The sequence below is a fragment of the Drosophila innubila genome, assembly GCF_004354385.1.
Source record: "Drosophila innubila isolate TH190305 chromosome 2R unlocalized genomic scaffold, UK_Dinn_1.0 1_C_2R, whole genome shotgun sequence".
Taxonomy (NCBI): Eukaryota; Metazoa; Arthropoda; class Insecta; order Diptera; family Drosophilidae; genus Drosophila; species Drosophila innubila.
The window spans coordinates 20,567,326-20,593,473 of record NW_022995374.1 but is presented as its reverse complement, the minus strand read 5'-3'; the positions used below and the strand labels follow the sequence as shown (position 1 = coordinate 20,593,473).

At 38.5% G+C, this 26,148-nt stretch overlaps 2 protein-coding genes across 2 annotated transcripts in view; both read right to left on the bottom strand.

The window, feature by feature from the left end:
- Positions 1-10,561: 10,561 nt before the first annotated feature.
- Positions 10,562-11,538, bottom strand: LOC117784510. The gene has a single exon (XM_034622260.1). It carries the CDS (start codon positions 11,350-11,352, stop codon positions 10,756-10,758), a length of 597 nt encoding a protein of 198 aa, XP_034478151.1. The 5' UTR covers positions 11,353-11,538; the 3' UTR covers positions 10,562-10,755.
- A 7,548-nt stretch (positions 11,539-19,086) lies between these two features.
- The window catches only part of LOC117783766, a 44,870-nt gene continuing 37,808 nt past the window's right edge, over positions 19,087-26,148 (bottom strand). Inside the window, exons 8-13 of the mRNA XM_034621311.1 lie at positions 25,652-25,761; positions 25,360-25,574; positions 23,798-23,936; positions 23,606-23,711; positions 23,361-23,523; positions 19,087-20,941 (exon numbers count right to left, since the gene is read on the bottom strand). Coding sequence (XP_034477202.1) covers positions 19,740-20,941; positions 23,361-23,523; positions 23,606-23,711; positions 23,798-23,936; positions 25,360-25,574; positions 25,652-25,761 — 1,935 coding nt within the window. The 3' untranslated portion in view covers positions 19,087-19,739. The remainder of the gene's footprint in view (positions 20,942-23,360; positions 23,524-23,605; positions 23,712-23,797; positions 23,937-25,359; positions 25,575-25,651; positions 25,762-26,148) is intronic.

Sequence of the window (26,148 nt, the reverse complement as noted above, 5' to 3'; positions counted from 1 at the left end):
AAATGTGGGCGTGGCACCTGTTGTGTGTCGCCAGTGCGCTTATTAAATTAACAAAGTAACGATCTCATTCGCTTTCTGCGTGTGCGAGTCAGACAAATTCAATGCCATTATGCATTCTAACTGTATAAACAAATCGTACGCCCATTTTCCAGGTTGTCGACTCGTACGTGCGCTGCCAAAAATACTCACACACACACACCAGCGCACTCATCTGAGAGGTGGGTAATCATCAGGACTCGTCACATGACAGACGACACTACAAGTCGTTGCATACTATCGTTGCGCGCAAACAATATTACTGCTTTTTAAGTTTGCTTTCACTTTCAGTCTCGTTTATGCTTTCGCTTGATTTTGCACGTTGCTTTTACGTGTCATTGAAGTCGTTATGCTGTCAGAGTGTTAGTCAGCTGATTCGGGTATATGTAGATGTGGGCGTGGCAGTTAGATGTGTTGAGTTACGTGCAACAGATTAAAAATATGCAATGCGAAATTAATTAATTAGCGCTGCTCTTGTTAGCTGCCATTTAATCTGCAGCTGCCATTCTCAGCGTTCTTGAATTCTCGACAATTGTTACAAATTAATTTGAACAATGTTCACTGCAAATGTACAAGAATACTACAATTGAATTTGCAAATTTGTTTTATTTATTTAATTGTTTACTTATTTAGTATAGCATGCCAGTGCAACAACAAAAACCAACATTGTTTCATTTAATTGATTTTAATTTAATTTGACCAAATGACTTTATCGCTGCATTCCAAACGTATTTCAGTAAATGATTGTTTATTTAATATTGTGCTTTTTAAATAATTTTAATCAATTAATTATTCACACTCATTGTGAAAAAAAAAATATTGCTGATTAAGGCTAATGAAATTATTCAACGCTCAATTGTTTTCCTCACACTAAAATTCTCATTTTAACAATACAATTCAAAGTGCCCTTTAAATAAAATGTATTCATCAGATTTTAAATGTCATTTGCAATTTTAAGCCTTACGATTGGACACAACTTACCATCGGGAAAATTGCAACAATTTGCGGAGTTGATTTGTTCTAGAATTGCATTACGCTAACGATCTGATGACATTGCTCCAATCGAAACTCTAACTAGGTATCGAAGGCCGTGGCTGTGAATACTTCTGGGTTGTGTTTTTGCACAAAATGCGATTGGAAGCACGTCGACGACATTTGCGTTCCCAAATGCTTTACTAGTCTTTTATTGTCTTAGACATTTTGCAATAAATTGACTTTGCAATCGGGTAATTTTTTGCTCGTTATTGTCTTATTAAGCATAAAGTCAAATTTTAGCTTAAATATCGCAAGACTCAGCTTAAAGCGAAATAAATTGTTCAAACTCAAAGTTCTAAGCTCAAGTTATATAATTAGTAATTATTTAAAAAATGTATCCTATTTTCGTTATTTGATACAAGAATGGCTTCTTACATGCTCTTCCTCATTAAGTGCGTTCGTTATGTTTAACACAATATTTTCCTAGAAAACTCAAATCAGACTTTATCTTGATTAAGGCTGACGATAGTACGGAAATTGCCACATATTTTGCTGGTCTGTTGGCTCTGAGGGGCATTGAGGTTGCCCTAAGAAGCTAAACCTAAACAATCGACCACAATATTTCATTTACCATGCATCTGTGAGGGAAATGCAACAATTTGTGGGCTTGATTTGTTCTACAATTGCATTACGGTAACGATCTGGGGCCACTGCTGCAATTCTGGTTCTGGTTGTACATCTGAGCTCTAGCTCAGGCATGTCGTATGGTAGCTGTATTTGGGCCAAATGCGATTTGAGGCAACTGAAATGCCCAAATGTCTTACTGTTGTTCGAATTCCTACAACACATTGCAATAAATTGAGTTTGCCAGGTTGCAGTTTTGCAGAATAAAACTCCGAAGGAGTTAAACATTCTCCAACGGTTCCACTTTTAAAGTTTAAGCTAAGCTTCTGATTAGTCCTATGGTAGACAAATATGGAAATGTGCGGGCACTTCTTGTTCTTCTTATCAAGAATGCTGATTACGTATACGTAATATTTTAAACGATACTTTTATAGGCTATTTCCACGACCACTCACATTTGCCACATTTGCTCACATTTGAATGTGGCATATTTTTGGCTTTCCACGACCAAATGTGAAACTGTTAAGACATTTGATATTCACCCAAAGCAAATCAGATGTTCGGTTTCTGTGCACAAATTATAAAAAGCTGACAATAAGCACATTTCAATATTTATTTTGATATTATAATTGGTGCAAATTTAATGCCTACCGTTTTTATTGAAGAAAACAGCTGGTTAAGGTGAAAATTGCTTTTTTTCACGAGTTTATCGATAAACATCGCGAGTTCGATAAAAAATATTGAAATTCACCGGGGCGAATGGCAAAAAATCTTAACATTCATTATAAATGAGCCAAAATGATCAGTCGGAATTTGTACTGAAATGAAGTCCACATTCGTGCCGACTGATGAAAATGGCGTCGAATGTGCTGCCGTGGAAATAGCCTATTAAATTTATTGTGCTCTTTTTAAAGCAGTCTAAATATTGTTTACATTTCAGTAAAACATGCATTGAGCCTGTCATTTTAGCTTAAAAGTCCCTCGAACTAAAGGCAGTATTATGTTTACATGCTTTGCCGATGGTTTGGATTTGGCAGCCTGAAGCAAGACTTCAAGCTGAAAAGCTCCCTCATTTTGTGTCTGCTATTGGCCCACTAACATCTTTGTTGTGGTTGCTGTGGATAATCTGCTTTCTACTTGGCCAACGTTATGCGTGATGTTATGTTATGCGTTTTGTTGATAAAGCAACAGCTATTGCTCAATACTCGTAATGCCAGAGATTTATGGGCATTGCTATCAGTATGATAGTTACCAGTTGGCTATAAATAAATGCTGATGCCGGGCAAAGCTCAAGCAATAGATGCTATTTGAGTATCAGTTGACAAATCTCATTATGGTCAGTTATGATTTGTGCGCCCGTCGGGTATTCTCCAACTTGCTTATCTGTGTACTTCTTCACTTTCATTGTTCAGCTTGTAGCTGAGATTGAGCGTCATGGATTTTCAATTGGTAATATCTTACATTATCCGGTTCCTGTAATTGATAAATAAAATATTACGATACAAGATTTCATTTAAGTGCAATTTGCGGTGTGCCAACAGCACATAAATTAATTCCATCTGCAGCTCGAAATTCACACAATGAATTATGTATCGCCCTAAAGTGTTGGCATTTTAATGAGTATGGCAGCTCGACACCACAAACGAAAGAAAAACATATACATATGCATGTATGTGTGCATGTTGAGGAAAAATGTGGGCAAAGTGCCAGTGTAGCTGTAGAAAAAATAATAATAAAACGGCAAATGGAAAATGGAAAATGTTGTTGCAAGGTCAATGCGTCGATGCATTGCCATGCAATTATAATGAAATTGGAGAGTGCGTGGCTGTGTGAAAAATATTGCATTTGCAGCCACAATTGAATTTGTTGCCGTTGCACATCACGTGGCATACTTTTGGGCTATTTACAGAGAGTCAGAGTCTGAGCAACTCTGACTACCAGCAGATTTTCTTATTTTGTTTTTTATTTTCGTAAAGCTTTGTTTGCCATTTTGTGCTTTTAGCGCTTATCTATGCTCGTCCCTTGCACCACAACTACAACTACAACTACAGCTACAACTGCGATTATAACTATGCCAGTTGCTTTCGCTTTGCTTGACTGTTTAACGGCCAAAAGCGGCCATGCGGGTGCTGCTTCTTAACCAGCGCAAATATTTTAACCTACAGCAAAAGCAGAAGCAGCGGAGCAGCAAGTAAATAAATGCGCTCGAGATAAACTGGCGCTTTGTGTGCCATTTCAGCGTGTTGTATTCTTTTTGGCCCTCTTCGTTTTCCCTTACTTATTCGTGTTTCGGCTGCCATTAAAGTTCTGTCGTTGCTTAAAGTCATGCTTTTGCATGCACAAATTGTGTTGCATACTTTTGGGCGGTCCAATATGGCGCACCGGACATTGTCCCGTGCCGACAGCGTACGTGACTTTGTCGCCTGAAACAACTTCGCGCTATTCTCAACCAATGCCAGCCACGAGAACATTTCCCATTGTTGGTCATTAGTTTGAAGGCAAAGCCTCTTTGGGTTCTAACTAACGCGCCTTTAGACACACCCCATTGACAGGGTGCCTCTACTAGATTTGATCAATGATTTATTTAGACAAAATCATTAAAATAGGAATATCTTAATTTAGATATAAGTAGTTTTTCCAGACTTCAAAATTTTCTTTCATTCGTACTTTTTTTAAGGTTATGTTGTCATACTTCTTTTAATTTACAAAATTTTTAGGGTATGTAACTGATTAAATTTTGCACTTTACACTTCTTCTGCTACCACAGTCGACAAAACAAAATTTAAAATAAACTAAGAATATATGGTATAAGCTTTCAATTGCTAATAGAATTAGGGAAAACCCAAAAAATACCAAAGAGATGAATAAGGATTGGTACTATTTGCTTCAGGTTAATTAGTTAAAAATTTTAAATTTTTATTAGTAGGACAAGAAGAAATGTTAGTTCAATAAATAGTATTTATAAAGTGAGATAAATTTATTAGTAGTTTTAGAAAGGAACAGAGAAATTATTTTTTTGATAATTAATTAAAATTAATTAATTAAATCCAGCAAAAATCTCAAGGGTTACTTCACCGCATATTGTTAAATTTTAATTGCAAATGAAGCACCCTGTATGCGGTATATATGTAAAGCTACTTTGTCACACAACACACGTACGTGGCACGTATGCCAAGAGGAAAGGATTGGGATTGTCGAGGCTTTGGTCAGTGCTAGAGTTGGTCTTGGCCATCAACTTGATTTGATGTTGCGGTCTGGTGCCGTTCTGTGGTCTGCGGCTGGCAATTGTTGACCAGCTGACCCGTTGTCTGAACCTTCGTCTAACCGTTGAGTATGAACAGGGGTAGAGGTGGGGCTGGGGTTGGTTGTAGGGGCAGCTCTCGCGCGCGTTAAAAAATGTTTTAGCAGCGTATTTTTGGGGCTAACAGCGTGCACGTGCTCGCCACGACACGGACGGAACAAAGGTGGTGACGAGAACAGTTATGGCAATTCCTAAGGCTAAGGCTATGGCTATGGCGTTGAGTGCTGAGGCAGCTTGGTAAAGATTTATCAAGGAGCGAAGTACGTGACGGCAAATCGTGTCAACTTGCAGCATGGTGGCAGCCACAAGAATTATGACGAATGTCTACTGCTAAATCTCGACTGTCATTTTGTGGACAGATGTCGTTTAGTTGGATGGAAGCAACTCCAAATCCAGCTTTTATTATCTTGTCACAATTCACAACGAATTTCCCTGCCAAGGATTGCTTTAAAAGGCCACCACTTGAGAATCGCTGACCTACTCTTGGCCAATGTCAAGGACTGAAAGGCTTAATGGATTTCCGTTACGCCAAACGCCAAGCTAAGGACTTATTAATGGCTCTACCCGCACAGTGTTAACGGCCATTTTTGGGCTTTAAAGCGACTCGTTGTAAGCCATTAAAATTTACGAGTGACTGAAGTTCGTAAAAGCTTAATATCGAAGCTCGAAGCAGTCGCAGTCGCACTCGCTCTCTGATAAACCATTGAATAACGAAAGCTAAATGGTAGGCACTTAATAGACGACATGACCCGCAAGCACACAATTCTACTTCTGGCCTACCCTTACCCTTACCCTTACCCCACTCCCATCGAGGTGCCTCAGTTCCAAATCGGATAGCCAAATTGCACTGGCCAAACGAAAATACCAACATGTATGTACTCGTGGCAGCCAGGACAATTTGTTTGTCTGTCGTATTTTCGGGTGCGTTTTGCAGGTCGTTTGCCGAAATACCTTGGCCGATTTGGTAGCCAGGCTGTGTCTGCCAGTCTGTCCTTGCAACGCTCTGCTGCATTCTCACGCATTGCCACACACCGAGTCTGCGAGCTGAGCCGAAGACTAAGTTTTGCATTTTAATAGGATCTGAATGCCATCCATTGCCGTGTGTTTGTTTATGTTTCAGCTTTTGGGCTTGTGTGCACCAGACCAGGTCAATAAGTGTCGTATTGCTATTTGCCGTAATTCTCTAGGTTAAATCGGCTCCATTAATGGACCTGAATTGTATTCTAATTGACTAGAATGTGCTATAAAATCAACAAACTATTATTGGCACAAGATATATTGAAATCTGAGAGGCGTCTTTGGTTTCTTGCTTAACAATACAGCCTTACCGACATCCTCAGATATATATGCATTTGTAGAGCAAACAATTCGAAATAGTTGGCATTGTTGTTATAGTGACAATGTCAACTATCTTCTATCGAAAATTTGTCCTGAGTTTTCCTGTCTGACAAAAAGCTGTAGTTTTTTAAATTTTTAATGCAAGCAAAGTAATTAAATTGCGCAGTCATAGAATGGCCAAAAATTGTTATGAATAAAAATTTATATTCAGTTTACGCTGAAGGAATATTTATGCAATTCATTTTAAAAGCTTTGCAAACACTAAAATAGTTGGAGAGGCAATGACAAACGCCCAGTTAAAAATTATTTATATTTTAATTAAAGTAAAAAATTTGTTAAAAACACACTTTATTTGTTAACACACTATTTTGTGTTTATTAACACTTGGCTTTGAATATTCAAATTATTTTTATTTAAAAAGTATCCACAATTCGTGTGTAGTTTTCTCTGAATTAGATATCGTTTTATCTTTACCTTTATGAAATGACCTGAATATAAACCTATTTGTCACTGCGTGTCCTTGACCGCAACTGATAATTGTAAATTCATAAATAGAGTACAATTTGTTGCTTTATTAAGTTCAGTGACACTGAAATTTAATATAGATAGGCTGGGCAAATAATTATGTTTACGGCTGCATCTTAGGGCTCATGCATTGTCTATTGAGTTAAAGATTAATGACGCTGTCAACCTGCTAACCTCAGTGCTCTGCTCTCTCCGTCTCCCTTTAACCATTACGCTTAGTCACGTTCTCGCTTGGTTTCTCCTTTATAATCAGAGTAGAGGCGAGTCATTGTGACTGAGATGTGCCTTGGCCCCTGCTGCCTGATATAATATACACTTTGCCAAGTATGCAATAAATTTGACATATACCTTCATGTGGTTGTATGTGTGTGTGAGTGTTTGTGTGAGACCATCACTATCATAAACATTAACGGCTTTTACTTACTCGTAGTTCGTGGCTGGCAGTCACTTTTCCACTTGACACAAAAGCAAAATGTAGGCAAACTGCCGGATTCATTTTTATGTAGCATACTTTTCAGCGCTTCTGCTGCGATTTTTCAACACAGCGAGAGCCAAGCCGAGCAGAGACATGTGAAGCACGTCAGGCACGCAAAACTTTGACCTACAGCAGCAAAGTATGAGGTAAAGAGTGGGGGGCAGGGCTTATAATAAAAAGGCGACAAAATGTTGTCGCTCTCGTGCCTTATAAGTTCCGTTGGCACTTTAAAAGCGTCTATTTGTTATTGTTGGAGTTGAATCCAAGTGCGCTCACATGAACTTACCAGAAAGGTAGCCTTTGGCAGTTATTCGCCACATGAAAGCATCTCTCGTGAAGGTAAAGCTACTGTTTGCTTGCCAACTTTTAATGTGGTTGTCTTGGCCATATATTTTGCGGTCAAACGCCAACTTGGCCACGGCCTTAGCATGCCGGACACGTTTCATTTCATTTAAAAGTTTGGCCAGCAACGAGTAAAAATCAAATAAAATTAGCCCAAGAAAAGCGTGTGTGAAAGCGTTGGAAAATTGTTTTCAATTTGCGGCAGGTACTCGTATAACCTCTTAAAGCAAAGCACAACTACCCGAATACGTGGCAGGAGCAGCTTCAATCGAAACTATATCTAGCGTAGGCAGCAATGCCAGACGATAAGTGCTTCTGAGCATTTTAAGTACATTCTTAAGGCGATATACGTATATACTATAGAAACGAAAGCAAAGTAGCTGCAAATTAGAATATAGAGCTACTTGAAGAATGGGCTCTGAAACTCTCCTAGGACTCTTGACTTAATGCAAATGAAATACCAATATGCTACACAGGGTGGACGACCTTCAATTGGGCAGCTTTCCTATCAAAGTAAGCCTGTATGCGTCTGAAGATTTCTCACAGGGTGTCTTAAATTAAGTTATGCTGTGCGTATACTTAATATTGAAATAAATAGTTCAGGATTATTATACGTAAATAATAAATGTACACACACACACACGCCAATAAAAATTATTTGACTTAAATTATAAAAGAAGAATAATACATTTAAGCAGCTGCTTAAATTTTTTATCCTTTCGGTCCTAAATCATAAATATATATATGAATAAATTATTTTATTTGGGAAATTTAAAATAAATTTCAAAACATTATTTTCAAATTCAAATAAATTAAATATTTCAATAATTATATAGTGCTGTAAATTTAAAATAAATTTGAAAACATTATCTTAAAATTCAAATAAATTAAATATTTTAATAATTATATAATGCCGTAAATTAATTTAAAAAGATTATATTATTAATTAGAATAGATTATATGCAATGAATTAAGAAAGAAACGTACCTTAATTAAATTGCATAGCCCTGTAAGTATTGTGTACATTTTTATATGTACATACACAGATGTCAGGCATTTACACACACGCAGTCACAGACAGAAGCACACGCACACAAACACACACACACACACAAACACAGAGTTCACGGCAGCATTGTGGCAGCGCAACGTGTCGGCATTCAATAAATATAAAACACATTCATCACTGTCAGCTTAAATACGCTGCGAATACACAAATACTTGTATTTTCATTTAACGCCCCTGGCAAGGCATGGTATAGCTGAAAATCGCGTATGTGGTTTGGGGTGCCTTAGGGTTGTCAATCGACAGTGAATGCAACTGCCGTTTGCTCTGCTAATCGACAACATTCCTGGCCAACATCACGTGAATTTAAGTCTTTGTTTTGCCAGCAACTTAATGGAGCTGGCGAATTTATGAGTACATCTACACGTCTGCAAATATTTGCAAATATCTTATATTGCGTTCTACAAAACGCTTTTATCACATTTATCTTTAAACTAGGATTTGAGATAAATCTACTCAATTCCATTACAAGACTTGATTTGACCCTGTTTATATTTGCTATTTTTGAAATGTTTGCGCTATAAATTTGTCGTATAAATTTGATTCTTTAATAAATACTATTTATAAGTATTTGGGACTCAAATAGAAATTGTTTGGCCAGCCGCAACGCAGTGGCACAACCAACAGATTTGCTAAATTTAAATTAACATTTCTGGTTACCAATTATGCTGTGGCTTTGATGTGGCTTCTGGTTTGACTTTGAACTTGGCTTCGACCATGACAAGGCATAAATAAGTAAATAACCAGTTGAAAAATGTGTAATATGCTGAAAATTTCTGTTAAAGCACAGACAACATTTTAAAGACACCAACAACAGCAGCAATAAGGAAGAAATGGAAAAGAAGGTAACATTTCATGGCTAATTAAACGGGAGCTGAAAAGCAGCAGAAAGAGTTTTCTTTCCACCTGCCCGACATTGGCAGTGGCAATGGAAAAGTGAGCAGGTGTATTAAGTACAAAGAAATAAAGGCTCTGATGGACAGACTGAGTGACGGGCTGTCGTGCGTGTCGTCTCTCTTCAAAAGTCTGCCTTATTGAACTGTTTTTATAGAGTGTGCGACGTGGAGGTGAGAGAGAGAGAAGAGTGAGAAAACGCGGTGTTCAATGAGTTTTTAATTAACTTTTGGCATTGCTGTTGCCATGGACGGATTGCGGCAAATCGTTTCGAAGCAGAGCATTAATTAGCCATACTTTGCAAAGGCGTTCACAGGAGAGACGACGCATCGCAAAAGCAGAATGTGAATGAAAATTAAAAATTGTGCGTGCGCTTTCCAGCACGCACCACATGGCGTATGATTAATGTGAGCATTTTATACATTTTATTAAATAAATTGCAATTTATCATTGGGGCACAGCGATGCGAAAGCAAATCAAATAAATTACACAGCTCCGTGGCCAAAAACTTTGACCATTAAATTGCTTTAAACAAACTGAAGCCAATGACGATTCATTCCAATTCGCATTCTCCTGCCACAACAGCAACAAATGTTGGTCTGCTTGTTGGTATTTGTGTTTATTTGCTGGGCATTTTATTGCAATTGATTTTCGGTGTCAGCTGCACACAGAGACTGAAAGACGGACGGACAGACAGACGGACGGACGGAGGGACAGACGGACAGACAGACGGACAGGACAGATACAGATACAGACTTCATCTCAGACTCGACAAGTGTTGCGGCTGCGGCTTAAGTTTGTCGACAAATTGAAAACTTTTTCGTTGGCCCCGAAAAAAATTGTAATGGAAAACCACAAAGCCGCCAGCCAAAACCAGAGACTATGGGACGCCAGCTGCAACAAAACAGATCAACAAAAACAAGAAACAAAACAACAATAACAAATTTAAATACGAAAACATTCACAAGAAAAAATGTGCTTCAGTATTAATATCACGCATCTTGAAGCACTCAAAGGTGCTTTTAATAAATAAATAAAGAACTGGCTGCCGTTACACAACTGGCCGAAAGTAGTTGTTCAACTTTGCATTAATCGAATTGGCAGCAGTAAAAGGCAACTAAGCTGCTATGGCCAGGGACGAGGTATATAAAATATGTAGAAGTTTATAAGTATCCGTAGGTCAGGCACCGCCGGCAGAGCTGCAGCAGAGACTGTAGACAGATTGGGGCCTGTGTGGCACATGGACCTGGACGTGATGCAGCTCCTCCTCCATATGGACGTCGCTGCTTGAAAATGGCGAGGCGCCAGTGATATGATTAAAGCGCGTCTGATAACACCGTATCAATGAGACGCGCTCCCGCCAGGTGTGCCAATAGTATTGCTTATGGATGTGTCCACCGAACTCAAAGACCATTGGAGGTTCGGACTTTAGCTGTTGATCCAGTGACTGCACGCTGAGCATCATCAGGCAGCGATCGCGTTGCCGATAAAAGTTAAAGTGTATGTACTCCAATGGCACCATGCTGATCAGATCGAAGCACTCGATCTCCGGGTCGAGGCCACGATTGGAGACATCTGGTTCATCGTATTCCTCGCCCTGCTCCTCGTGCTTGTCAAAATTGTCACTGCCAAAGAGCAACTTGCTGCCAGTGAGTGCGATTTGATACTGCCGCAATCCAAGACCGTCGACATCCACCAGCGTAAAAGGACTCTCGATCATTACCGGCTCATAGATCTCCTGGTATTCGCTGAGCAAAACTTTCTGCACTCGAAACATTTGGACAACAAGCGTAATCACAGCGTCACAAATTGACTGTAATTTAATTGAAATGTCAATCAAAGTTCGCAGTTCGCAGTTCACGATTCGCAGTTCACAGTTCGTTTTGCCTGAGTCCTTTTGTGTCTGCCGTGTATTTTGTCGATTTGTTTGTTCGGAGTTCGGGTTTCGACATCAGCTTTCGCTTCTCACAGTCGCTTGCTACGTTATCGAAACTGTCCTGTAAACTCGATTAGGCAAATGCAAATCGCCTTCAGCCATCGCATTGTCAAGCGCATATTCTTCTGAATTGCAATTGGTATCTCTGAGAGGAATTGGAAATGACGATTCTTTAGTGCACTCACTTGAATGCCAAACGGAAACTCACTTAATCCGCATACTGATGATTCGGTGTAAGAGGAATTGAACTCAATGTCCAAATTGGACAAACTCGTTAGCTGCTAAAATTTGACTAAACTGTGTCGAGTTTGTAAATCCTTTGTCTTTGAGTAAACAGAAAACGGAAATATTATTTTTGAAAGTTGATAATATCTATTGTGTTGAATTTTTTTTATGGAAAGCTAAAAGTATAACCTATATTTATAAATAGTATATTTAGTTATGATTTACTGATTGATTTACACGGATTTACAGTCCCTATTATATATTTTTAACAATACTCTTAGAAAAACCTAAGTTTTTTCTATTTAATTATATAATTTATTATATCCTGTACTCTTTGATAGAAGGGTATTATAAGTATGGGCAAGCATTGATAATTTCATTTTTTTTTGCATTGTCAATTTGCTTTGGCGTCAGCGCAAACACATTTACTTGTTCAGATTTATGACATTCTTTCGCCTTTTTTTTTTCCTACTTATGACCTCTGACCTGCAGTCATAGACAAATTTCATATTAAAATCTCTTTGAGCTTTGCAAAATGCGGGCGATGCTCACTTTAGCTGATGGAATGAAAAATGAGGATAAAACTCAAGACTTTTGTGGCATTTTTGATGGTGAAATGAGGATAAGATTAAAGACTTGAGTGGCATCTTTGTAGATGATTTTTATGCAATTAAATTCATAAGTTTTTGCTCGAAGAATAAAGCTTTAAGTTGTCATGTCCTGACTTTATCCTGTTGTCTTGGCCAGCTGTCAAATTGGCCAAGTTGTACATTTGCTGCGTGTGAATTTTCAATTGATTAGCTTCAATTGCAATGCAGTGACAATATCCACAAATTATACACACGCACAAACACACACATACAAAGAAAGATGTATAGTAATTAGATCGCAGTGTTAGAATTAATTAAAGTCGTTCCATGGCATATTTATGATGCGTTACACAGTGCCAATTACAATGTTCGCACAGCGTGCAATTGTCTGTGGCGACAGAATTGTGCTTGTGGCATGAATATCATGCCACAATGTAGCAATGTGGCTATTAACTTTGGCAAATTGCTTCGATTGCTTCACGTCTCCCAATGCGGTAATTAACGCTTCAATTATATTTCGCTTATTAGATGAAAAAGGGGCTGGGTCAGGACAAGAGGCTTTTGATTTCTATTTGTATGTATGGATTTTGAGTGCTTTGTGAAACTGTTTGCACATCTAATTTAAGTGCAAGCCCACATGAAATTGCCTTTGCCTTGGAAACGGCCACAAATGCATTATTGGCCCATCTCTTTCTCTCTCTCTCTCTCTTTATCTCTCTCTGTCTGCCTTTATCATTCAACTTGCTGTCGACGTCAATTGTGCTTAAGCGTAATCTGAGTGCAGCAATTAGGTAAAAGTAGCTCGAACAACAACAATACACACACACACACACGCACACAGTTGGCTGCCTGTCATGTGTGTGTGTGTGTGTGTGCTTTATTACCGCTTTGCGCTTTTCATTACCAACATTTCAGGTTTTATTGGTGAATGCGATGCTACATAAAACAGGGAATCAGCCGTAGCTTATATCCTCAAACAAACACAGATACAGATACTGATACAGATTCAGATAAAACACACACATATAAGCTACAGACACAGTTGCACATACTGCTATGATGTCTATAGTTATGTTGCCATCTCCTATTCATACAGTCCCCGCATCCTGTCGTCTATCTATGTTTCCTTTGTGCTTTTTAGCTCACTTTGCTGCACTATTCAGACAGGATTATGTATACCCCGTACTTAAAAATTATTAAAAAATGGTATGCATTTGCATAAATTTGTTTATTTATAAATATATGTTTTAAACCATATCTGTTATTCGTTCACTTTGAAACTGGAAGTGCTTAAGAACTTCATTAGCGTGGAAATGCTGCTCCAATGTTAAGAGTCGTTAAATATTAAATTGATATGCTCCGTTAAGCATGATTAGTTTTATTTTCAAATTGTTTTACAATATTGCCTTTAAGTGGTTCTCAATAAAATGTTCATTTCACTTTGTGAGCTCAATTATTATAATCCAATCAATGCAATTTTTAATGCTCAATTTAATTGATAAATAATATGTTGTTTTCAACAAATTGCATTTAATTGGAATTCATGTCGATTGAGTGTCATTAAGTCAGCTTACAATTTTCATTTTTGTTTTTTGCCATAAATAAATTATTTTAATTAGAAATCCAACGCCCTGAGGCAACTTTTGGCAGCCTACTCAATAAACTCCGCTCACCATGGTGCTGCTGCTTCCTGTGCACTTTGGATAAGCTCTAATGCCACTCACGTGTTCACGTTTGTCAAATGGAATATATCTGAAAGCGCAATGCATTTGATGTTGGGGCTTAAAAGCAAAAGTTTTCCCTATCTGCCACGTTGTTTCACCTTCTGTTTTTCCTGTTTTCCATCATTTAAGCTGTGAAAGAAAATCACATCCTATTACATTTGTACGCTCCATTGAGGCAGTCGTGACAGCGCGGTAAATTCCTGGATGAAAGACAGAACTCTGTTCGGCTTGCAGATGTTCTATTAAATGGAGCTCAGTCAAAAATTCAACCATTAGAGCCATGGCCATAACACGAGTTAGAGTGCGCACTAAAGCACAGTTGTCAACACGTACGATTTTCTTTATATAATACCCTGTAAATCTAAGGGGTATGCTTTCGAAATAGCTAAAAAAAAATATCTTCAAAACACTTTTGATTTATTTGTAGAAAATATAGATTTTTCTTATAGGGTATAACGCAGTCTAAGCCTCTTGCAAGCGGTATACTTGGCTTTTTTTGTTTGTGATTTTTGTTTATTTTTAGAGAGAAGAAGAAGGAAACTATTCACACTTTTTATCTTCATCTGCATCGCACACTCGGTAAGCTTATACTCAATTTTTGCATTTGGCGCTTATCACACATCCGCATCGTAGCCAAATAGCAACCGACACATTTGCACAATTGCTGGTAACTGACACGTCAGCCACCCAGTCAGCAGTCGAAGTCAGTAAGTCCTGGAAAAAAAGGTTGTGAATACCAGAAACGCACTTCGAGCAACCGAAAATGTCTGCGTTTGAGTGTGTCAGGTAATGTGTGTGTGTGTGTGTGTGTTTCCAAGTCAGGTGTAGGAATAAAGTCTTTACAATTGAGGCAGATTTATTTTATATACATTTGTATGTAAATTCTGGTAACTTTCTAATGCAATTCACGTGCAAACTCAAATGCAGTTCTGACAGTCTATTTTCCTTTATTTTCATTTCTTTTTATTTTTGTTGAATTCATAAGCTAACTGGACTTTCATTCAAACATATGCTGCACTTTTTATCCAGAGGTAAAGCTCACAAGTTATATGAGTTCTGGCTGCAGGTTGAGTGTAGTTTCCAGCACGATGAATGTATATTTTATATGCCATTTAAAAAAATATAAAATTTTTTATGATTTTCTCTGACATCTATTCCATCCCCATAACCCCTCACTTATTATCCGACACTTGGCATATACATATGTATGAAAAAAGCATTTGAGTTACGGCTGTGCAAACAGAGCTGCAGATTAGTTTCTACTATATCTGGGCAAAATATTTACAAAGCTTTCTGTCTGCAATCTCCCTCAACCAATTAACAAGTACATTTTCCGTGAGTGAAAACCTTAAAGTCAGCTTAAAGTCACATGGCACAAGTGTGCGTAATTCGTGTCTTTATTGGGTGCTTTAAAAGAAGTCGGAGGTGTGAGTGCAAAGGAAATGGAAAGATGAGAAAGAGAAGTGCCTATCGCCCAGCTGCTGATTGTTTCCCACTTTCTATACCCTTACAGCATGATTGAGCTGTTTATAAATATGCATAAGGCTTGATGTCGGATATCGATCAATTCCCTTTCATACTCAGCTCAAATTGAGACGGCTTCATATCAGGACACACAATGTAGGAGTTGCCATAGTCATGAGCTCAGGCAAGGGTGTGCAGGCTTCGTATTGAAGTTGAATGGCCTCTATTGTTAGGTTTTTTTCTTTGGAATAATATACGTAAAAGTGGAAAGGCAGCAAAGTGGCAATGCCATGCTCTAGGTATCGAGGCAAGTGAGTTGAACTGTTGATTTCCTCCCTTTCTTCTGCTTGAGTTTGATTTGAGAGAGACAGCTGCTGTTAATAAGGTGTTGAGCAATTTAATTTTATTGCACTTATTTTGGCCATCTGAACACGCACACACACACACACACACACACACACACACACACACACACACACGCAAATAGAGTGAAATATACACAGATATTTATGCTGTTTACCAACACATTCACCGTCCAGCCTTTTCGAGCGCCTCCTTTAATTTTAATTGGCTTTACGCCCACGGCACGTGAGCCACAATTTTTGTTATTCTTTATTGTTGTTGTTGCCCCTTTAATTGTTGTTTTTGCTGTCGACATGTTCCTCTATCACATTATAATGTAATTGTATACTGAATACATTCGTACATTTGTGTATATGCTTGTGTTCTTTTGGCCCTTTATTGTTTTGCACATAAATTGTTGTTGGCCTGGTCCGGATGGGTGGGGGGGAGCTGTGTTGCTGCTTTCTGTGTTCGGTTTTTCGGTTTTTGCAATTTTTGGCCTGCAAGTCGTTAACATGTTTTTATTTAATGCCATTTTGATGTGGCACAAAGAAATTGCCACTGGCATTTATTGCCGTAATTAAGTGATGAAAAATGTTTCAAATTCAGCCAGACTCACCCTAAGTCATGGCCCAATCCTTGGCACCCGAAATTCACATTAAGTCGCACCGCTTCCCCATTGCCATCATCAAAGGTCATCAGCATTGACATGGTTATAAATTCAGAGTCATTGCCAACAGAGTGAACAATCCGTATACGAGTATATCTCCTTTAAGTGCCTTAGTCTCTGCTCTGGCATGCTTGGCCAAGTTAACGAATTCAGCTAGCAAATTTATGGCCAGCACCAAAATTAAGTTTCTGACTTTTGCACCAATTGCAACAGGCGCTTAATTAAATGTTTATTGTTTGCTGTCCCCCGAATGATCCACTCGACTTTAAGCCAAAAAAAAAATTTCGAATATAAAAATTGAAAAACTTAATTTCGTAAGCTTACAAACAATTTGATTTCTGATATGCGTACTTTTTTAATAGTTTTACCGGATTCAAAAGCTTAACTTCCGTTGGCAACCATACATAATTCGCTGACATATTAAGGCCGCCGAATACCCTATATATATATATAAAAATAAAAAACAAGCAAAAGGGGTTGACCATTTGTGTACTAAAAGAGTTGTATTTCCTGTAGGATATAGACTAGTCGATTACTCCGAACAATATATTTTTTGCATGACATTTTTTTGTGAAAGTTTCAGCGTTTGTTATTACAACTTTTAAAACCAACAAAACCCAAAAAAATATGTCAAAATGTTTGCTTATTGAAGATAAATATAATGGCATGTACATAAGAACTATTATACTCATATTATTTACGTTATGTGAAGTTATTCAATGACGAATGTCGCCTGTCGAATGAAAAATATTCTGCTAAATACTTTGTTAAAGCAACTCTGAACTTTTATTTTAAAATTCACTTTGCTGACATCCAACGTCATTCATGCAAATATGTTGAATTACGAACAGATAATATTCTCGTTTAATGACAGACGCAGCTGGACTTCTTCAAATTCCTTTCAACATTCACGTCACAATATTTAAAATGAATGAATTATTTGTTTAAAGATATGTTAAAATATATGAATAATTTTAATTAAATCCGTTTCGAGAGCATTGCCATCGACAATGGTTGAAGATGGAAACTGAACTTTTACAGTCACTGTCTGCCTGCTGAAACTAAAAGTTTTATTAAGATTGTCACGCGCCGAGTGCAGAGAAAATACGAAATAAATAATAAAAGAATTGGATTGCCAAGTGCGTAAAGCTTAAATGTAAATTGAAAAAAAACAACGTAACTGTCAGCAGCCAGCTTTAAATTAATTAAACGGAAAAATCGTTTGCTTGCGTAAGATGCTTAAAATTCAATACACGCACCTCGTGGCAGGAGTGCTTTATACACTTGATAACACTTAGGCAACCTTTGCCATATCATATGATATGTTATGTGTGTGCGTGAGTGTGGCTTTGTGTGTTTGTGAAGGCCCTTTAACAAAAACTGTCAGCCGGCTGGGAATTTTAATTTGAAAGGCAAACAACAAACATCAGATGAGGCGACACAGCAAACATCGACAGGGAAATGCTGCAAAAAACATTTAAATTAACGGCTCCTTCAGAGCCATTGACATTGTGCTTGTGTGTGTGTGTGCGTTGGTTAGGCATTCATAAAATGTGGCCATAAATGGCAAAAGGGTCACGCAATACAAGGCAACAGACATAGGCGCACAGCATGTCCATAAAGATAAAGACCATAACGGGGCCATAAAGGGAAAAAGAGTCTTCAAGTGTGTGTGTTGTCTTCTTTCACTTGCTACTGTTGCTGATAGCCATACTTACCGGAAATGGGCGACGAGCCAACTGAAAACAATATTAAAAGTTGTACCCATACATACTCACTCCCACACACACACACACACAGAGACGCACACACAGTGCGTATACATAATATTGTTGTCAATCCTTTAGCAATGTCAGTCGATTTCTGTAAACTTCGTTTTGGCCATCCAGTTTTCCAGTTGTCAAGTTTACACATTCATAATAAACCTTTATTCATAATATATCTATAAATAACAATTTTCGATTTCCATTTCTCGTACATTTAATGCATTTCAAAATGTTTCATTTATAACTATTATTTTTAGTTTTAAACTAAATGCTGTTGAATAATATCATCAAATTAATGACCGCTTATCTATGATTAAATTAAATTATCAATAAATAAATATTTTTTAATCGTTAAGAAAATTGCAATTTATATTAACTAATTAACTTTTGTTGTATATTTCCATAAATACAAAATATATCTAATAATAGAAAGTCAACATATATTTAATTTTTTTCAAAAAATAAACAGTGTAATGCAATTTTATTATCTAAACAATTCACAAATAAATAATTAGTTAACAAATTTTAAATATTTTAATTTTTACACATTATTGAAAGACGACCATCTCTAATGCCATTTTAAACTTTTGCTGTACTCAATTTTCTTTTATGTTAATTTTTGCCATTTGTTTTCGTATATGTTGTACACTTAATTTAAATTTTTGTATATTTTACGGTCAATTAGTTAGTATCGATTGTAGTAGCTACATTTAACTAAGCTCTGAAGTGCGAGCTAAATTTGAGTTAAATTTGATTAAATACATGATTTTTTCTTTAATTTTTGTTTTGGCAGAGATATGTTTATTTTACAGTTAAGAACTATTAACAATAAATTTATTAAATATTTATCTATACAAGTGAATGCGAGTGCTCGATTATAGACTAAATATCATTTTCAATAGCGGCACTTAAGATGGCAAACTTATGGTTAATTAATTAATTACATGAATGCTCTTCTTCTTATTGTTGATTTTGTTGCTACTGTTTAAGTAGCTGGCGTTTTCAATTAGTTGCTTTAGTTAAATGTTTATACTCTCTACCTATTTCCTCCCACTGTCTCTCTGTATCTTTCTAATTGTTAAAACACATGAATTACAGCAAAATGGCGACGTTGCTTTGTTTACTTGTGTGTGGTTCACGCAAGTGTGTGTGTGTGTGTGTGTTTGGTGTGTTGGTGTGCTTATATTTGTGTTTGCCAAGTGCAAAATATTCACAACATGGGGCTCATTATAGTTGCAAATGATTTGCGCCTGTTTTGCCTTTTGATTTAGCAATGCAAATCACAAATCGCAAATCGCCGTCCGACATTTTGATTTCGCTGTAATCAGGCGTTTTAGCCGCGTCTTTGAACTTGTTTGTTTGTTGTTGTTTGTTTTTGTAGTAATATAATTAAATTTCATAAAGTCTTTTGTTAATTTCGCAAACCATAATCGCATTCATTATCATTCTATACAGAAACCTCCTTCGTGTACTTGGAGCGATCATTCAGATCGAGTACCAGTTTGTCGGGTCTCTTGGGCTTCCCCGTCCCGCTGCCGCTCGTCGTCTTGTCCGTTTGGCTAGTGGAGTTATTCGATGTGTTGGACACATTGCCCAGCGACACAGCCGTCACTGTGGCAGCCGCTGGAGCTGCAGCTGCCTCACAATCGCTGTGGGCAGCTGGTGGCCTGATGGTGCTCGTAAAGAGCGCAATGTCGTCAGTGGAACGCACCAGCTTCGCGGCAGCAGCGGAGCTGTCATCGAGGTCAGGGCGATCGAGGAGTTCGCTGCTTCTTGCCTGGCTGGGCAGCGTCTGTGCCACAGTTGTGGCAGGTGGCTGAGTGCAGCTGCCACTGCGTCTTCTGCCGGATGCCACGTCGGCCACGGGCTTGTCGCTAAGCTTATACTTACTTCTACAGTTATCACAAATTTGATACGAAATGCTGATCTCGGCCTCGAGCAGATTGCGTGCTCCACGCTTGCAGCTGGGCGGGGGCGTGTTGGTGGCTGCCGTGCGCACAGTGGGTCGCCGCCGTTGCGTCTGGTCGAGATCCTCCGACTGGGAGCACATGCAGTCGAGCTTGATGTTGGCAAAGCTGAGACTGCCCTCCTGCTGTGGCGAGCCCAGCTGTTCGCAGGTGCTGCGCGGGGGGCAGCAGTAGTAGTGCTCCTTGGACGCGTCCAGGCAGCGACTGCAGATGATGTGACCATCTGCGCTGCGGCGTAGCAGCTGCTCGCGGAAATCGTCGCCACTCAGCTCCGTGTTGGTGGCACGCTCCTCGTAGGCAGTTGTCGGCGTTGGGGTTGCCGAGGAGGGAGGCGTCTCCAGCACCATGGTGGGTATGCTGCCACGTGCAGCGGCTGAGGCAGCAGCTCGTCCATTGGCATTGTTGTTCTGCTGCAGTTGCTGATTGTATTTCTGCATTTCGGCGTTGAGTGCAAGCAGCGGCAACGCACTTTGCCGCGCGACACTTGCCGCATTGCCACCTGCGGCATGTGTGGCAGCTGCAGCGACCACCATCATGCCACCCGGCGTCTTCAGGCCGTCCAACAGACTCGATATGGTCATCACAGCCACTCCTTTGGGCGGTGCCATCTCCTGAATGCGCTTCAGCTGCATGCTCAACTGACGAATCTCCTCCAGCGCCTCCTGATCGGACAGCTTGTTCTCTGCAAAGGAAATGTATGCTGGATGAACTCGTTGGGCCTCAGCCCGCATCAATTACAGTTAACCTAACACTTTCAACTAGTATTAAAGCTGTTGGCGACGCCTGCAAGTCTCACATTCAATCTCATTCCCAGATCCAGTCACAGTCACAGTCGCAGTCACAGTCACAGTTTGAAAACCCTTGTAACTTTTACACTAAAAAAGTTCCGTTCGTGTTGAAAGTTGTCTGGTATAAGTAATGCCCCCATTCCCGTCCCGCTCGTCCCGCGTTGCCAACCCAACAAGGACATTTTAAATGCGTATTCTTGTAGTTGCGGCCGACAGCAAAACAGGCAACATGCAAAATTAAAATGGACGCTATTGTGGCTTTCAGTTTATTTTCTTTTTCATTTTCATTTTCATTTTTTGTGGGATTTTTGTTAACAAGACAACCCACATATTGGAGTCAGGGAAGGGGAGCCTGCTTGATGATAAATGGCCGTTCAATTCAACTGAAAGCCTGTCAGTGTGATTTAAGTGAGTCCACTCAGCGCCACTTGACGCGACTTTCAAATAAAAAAAATCAGCAACTTTTTGTTGTTGCTGCTTTTTGGCAGAGCTGGATTTAGATTTATGGCTGTGAAATTAAGCGAGCACAGTAGTAGCACCACCACCACCAGCAGCAGCAGCACTACCACCACCACCCGCACCACTCACAACATAAGCATTGCCCATAGAATTGAATTTATTATGTGCGCTCCTAAAAGTGTGCTACACATTTGCAAAAGCCAAATAAAAATAAGCACTAGGAGACTGCTCGATCGAGATATCCTGCACCCAAACCAAGGTAAGTAAAGGTTATAGAGGAGTATATTTCAAGCACCCAAACGATTATAATTTTTGAATTACAAATTGCAATATACAAATGATATGATTATATCAAATATTAAATTAACTTGTAAAAATAACTTTTATTTTTAGACAAAAAAAATGTTTGTAAAAAATAATTATTAATTTAAATTTGTATTATACCAATAAAAATATTTTTTCCATTTTTAATTATCGAAAATAAAACATATTTTTTTTAAATTTTGTACAAAGCAATAATACCCTTTTTTTCTTAGGGTATAAAAATAATATTTTAAATTCACAGCGCAAATACACATGAATATACGAGTAATCTAACAACTTCGTCTCTAGTTGCCTAGTGTGTGTGGGAGTGTGTATTTGCTGCTCTGTTATTGTTTCATTTAAATATGCAAATTGAAGGAAGGCCGCTTAAAAAACGCACGCAGCGCAGCACAATGAATAAGCTGCCCTCAACCACTCAAACACTCAACCACTCACATAGATAGCAAAAAAAAAAAAAAAACGAGAAAGATTTGAAATTTAACGCACAATTTAGGCAACCGCAAAAGCGTCTTGCCGGCAAAATAGAAATACGAGCAATAAAAAATTAAATAAAAAACCCGCCAATGAGAAAAGGTCGCTCATACTCGTAAAGCATTAAAACATAAAGCGTCGCAGCACTCGGTGATAAACTCAAATTAAAATGTCGCCTAAAATATCGCGAAAGACACAAACTGTTCCATGCTCCACAACTCTCTTTACTGGCATTCATTTTCAGCCCCTGATTCCCCTCGAGAAGTGGTGCAACAAGATGTTGCCTATGTGAAATGTTGTCACACCGTGTGACTCGTAGCTGCAAAAGTTATTAAGTAAAGCTTTAGTTTCTATCAAAATTTGGACAACCTCACATTAAGTTCGTGATTTGCTCGACATCAAGCAGTTTTGGAAATGTGCCATCAAAGAAACCTCGAGAGCTGCCGCTGGGAATAAATCCTTAACAAATGTCTGTCTGCGTTTGTGATAAACAAATAAATATGTATGTATCAGGGGCTCTACTAGGAAGTTTTTGCTTCACTCTCACACACATACACATACACACACACACACAAATATAAATATACATATATTCAAAGGTTAACCGCATCAAGCATGGACGACATTTTACGTGGGAGGAAACATAAATCAACGCTGGGGTTGACATAAGATACAAATATCTACGTAGAGAATATATATACATGAATAGGGGCCAGACAACGATGTTAGCGATAAGCTGACGCCACTTTCAGATGTTGGCAGTTTATTTTTTAATTTGGCAAAAAAACTGCCATAAATAAAAGTCAAAATTAAGTCAAGTATGACTTAATCAGCATCCTTGGACTTGCTGTGTGTTATCCTGCATAAACTGCCTGTCCACTTCGCTACAAACCACAACACAGGGAAAACAACAATGCATCATTTGTCAAACTAAAGCTAAGCTATTTGCAACTGTTGCCTGTCAGCGATAGAGACACTTTGGAATGTTTGTCGCTCGTTTGTCATAAGCGTCGATATGCAGTCTACTCAAATTGGGCTTATAATGATGCAATTAGTTACCTGCCGAGGTGGTGCCGGCTGCAGGCGCCGTTGATGTTGTCACCGAGCTGGGATGAGCAAACGTGCGCACCTGTGGCCGAAAATTGAATTTGGCTCCCGACGCCTTCGCGCCCAATCCGATGTTCTCCTGATGCGACTTCCCACTGCGAAGTACAATATAAACCTGAAAATAACCAGACAACAACAATAGTTACTCAGCATATAGCCATAAATTCAAGAAATCTTTCAAGTTGCAGAACACACACCTTGCTGCCAAAGATGAGGGCCAAGAGAAGCGTCACCGTCAGCTGTGTGTGGCAGAAGAATATGATGTAGAGTAGATCCGGATTAGCCGGAGACTGCAGGAAGAGCCTGGCAGCAAAAGAAGAATACGCAGAATACACAGAATACACAGAATGCATACAAGAAAAAAAAGGTACCTAGAATTCAGTACTTACATAGACACGTTAAGGAAGCACGTGAGCAGGAACTCGTTGTAAATGGCCATTGATATGAAGCGGCTCTCGTTGAATTCAGAGGGCGCCTTTCTCACCATTATGCAGAGTCTTACGCCCCAGGCTAGGAATAATACCTCCACTGCGGGAAAGAGAGTAGAAGAAAGCAACATTTTTGGTAAGTTGGATCCTTTGTGCATTTGTATGGCTCATAACTTTGGTTTTGGTTTGCGTTTTAATTAAAAACTTCAGTACTTGACGTGTGCTTCCTAAGTGAATGGCAATGCCTGCGAGCATTAAAATTAAATTATGTATTATTGCGGGTTATATTACAGCGCGTTCAGACGACCCTTCAAAAAAAAAAAAAAAGTACATTTGAAACATTTAAAATTTATTCACCATTGCCAGGAAGTCAAAATTAATGAATTTGTGCTGTAGCTAAAATGAAGTTATTTAGAGAATTACTGACATTCACCCTTTTACCGTATAGATCTATCCGTGCAGTGTGCTAAAGTTTTTTAATAAGACCAACAGCTGAAGATTTTTATGAAGTGCTCAGACATGCTAGTAATTGTCATGCCCCATGACAGCTGCATTTTTCTGCTATTTCTCTCTCATGTTCTACTTCACATACAGAAGGAACAACTGTTCGTAAAACACTTTGTGAACTCACGCGTAATTTATTAGTCGCAGCTCTCTGCAAAAGCTAACAAGCTTAGTCATTTCAAATTTAGTGAATAATATATTTACAGTGTTATAATTAATTTTTTACTACAATAGCAATTAAGAAAATTGTTATTATTTTTTTCGACATTTAAAATTAATTTGTTTTTCTTTATGTTACACGACTCATAAATTCAGTTATTAATTCCAAATAAAAATAAATAAAATAAAGTAAGCAATGTAATAAATACTTAAAAGATTAATTTAATATTTGCTGCAATCAATTAAATCAAAATGCATTTATCATTGACAATTATTGAATAATATTCTTTATGGGCATTTTAAATTAAAGCGCAAAGAATATCAAATAAATAAAATAATGAATGCTTGCTTGCGCTTAACTTGAGTGACTTTCAGTTTGAAAATATGCTTTAAGGATTAGTTGAATGCTATTTGTGATGCATCACAGTGCTGCGAGTGCCACAAAAAGTGGCGTTTAGCTGCACTGGCTGAATATGCTCGGACTTTGCCTGTGGCCTTCCAACTGGATTTCAGCTTAAGCCAAGAGGACATACGTTGACTGTAGTCCGATGACTGTTTTCTGTTGCGTGTTGCCCTGACGACGTCGGCATTCCAATATTTTTCCACTTTATTTTCTCTCTTTTTTACGTACAACTCGCATACCGTGCGTATACGTAACGTGGGAAGCGATATATTGCCTGCTGTTATTTTTTACTGCATTGCTTTGAAGTTCTGAGTTCTCTATTTCTGTGTGTGTGTGTGTGTGTAAATGTGTTTCTGGGCTTACTTTTGAGTGGCTTCAGGACCAATCAAGTCTGCTTTTCATGCTCTGTATGCAAGGCATATCAAATTATTTCGTATCTCTCTCTGTCTCTACTTACTCGAGGTAAATGTGTAGTCCCACCAATCGGTTTTGCATAGGAATGCTTTGAGGTCATCAGCGGTGCGTCCCACCACCACGTCCGGCGGCGATACTAAAGTCCGTACCAGCAAACAGGTACCAATGGCCCCACAGATGATTCCCAAACGCTTGAGCAGCGCAGCATCTGTGATTTTGACAGCCTTTGCCGAGCGCACCCGAAATATCACCGAGATTCTAGACGAGACATTTCCATAATGCAGAAAATATAATAAAAAATCTCTCTTGTATTGCCTAAGGGGTTTGCAACTTACCGCCAGGTCTTCAGCATGAGTGCACCATAGGTCAGAGAGAATCCAATTTCGCGCAGCCAAATGCGAGCGGTGCATGTGTAGAGATTCGGATTCGGATACATAACAATATTCTGTGGGTTGACGAGAGAAATGCAAATAATTTAGAACAAAAAGTTGTCCGGTTACTTAGAATTGCAAATTAGACAAGAATTTTCGATGCCAGACACAAATATTTAAATGTCGCCTCCGCATCAATTGCAAATTATATCGCATTTTTTGCGTTAGCATAACAAAAGTAAAACAATAATTTTTTACAGTACTCGAATTTCAATGCTATTTGCCTAGGTCGGCAATTTAAATATTAATAAATCAAAGTAGGAGCAGCAACAATAGATTCATCTCATTCTTGCCACACTGAGGCACATATTAAAAAATCATAAAGAGCGCTCAAACGACCTTGCCACAAAATACCTCAGTCTTGCCCCACGTCTCTCACTCACGAGCTGAGTATATCTTTT

Excerpts from the sequence above, each read along its gene's own strand:
- LOC117784510 (XM_034622260.1), bottom strand. The coding sequence starts at position 11,352 with ATGTTTCGAGTGCAGAAAGTTTTGCTCAGCGAATACCAGGAGATCTAT.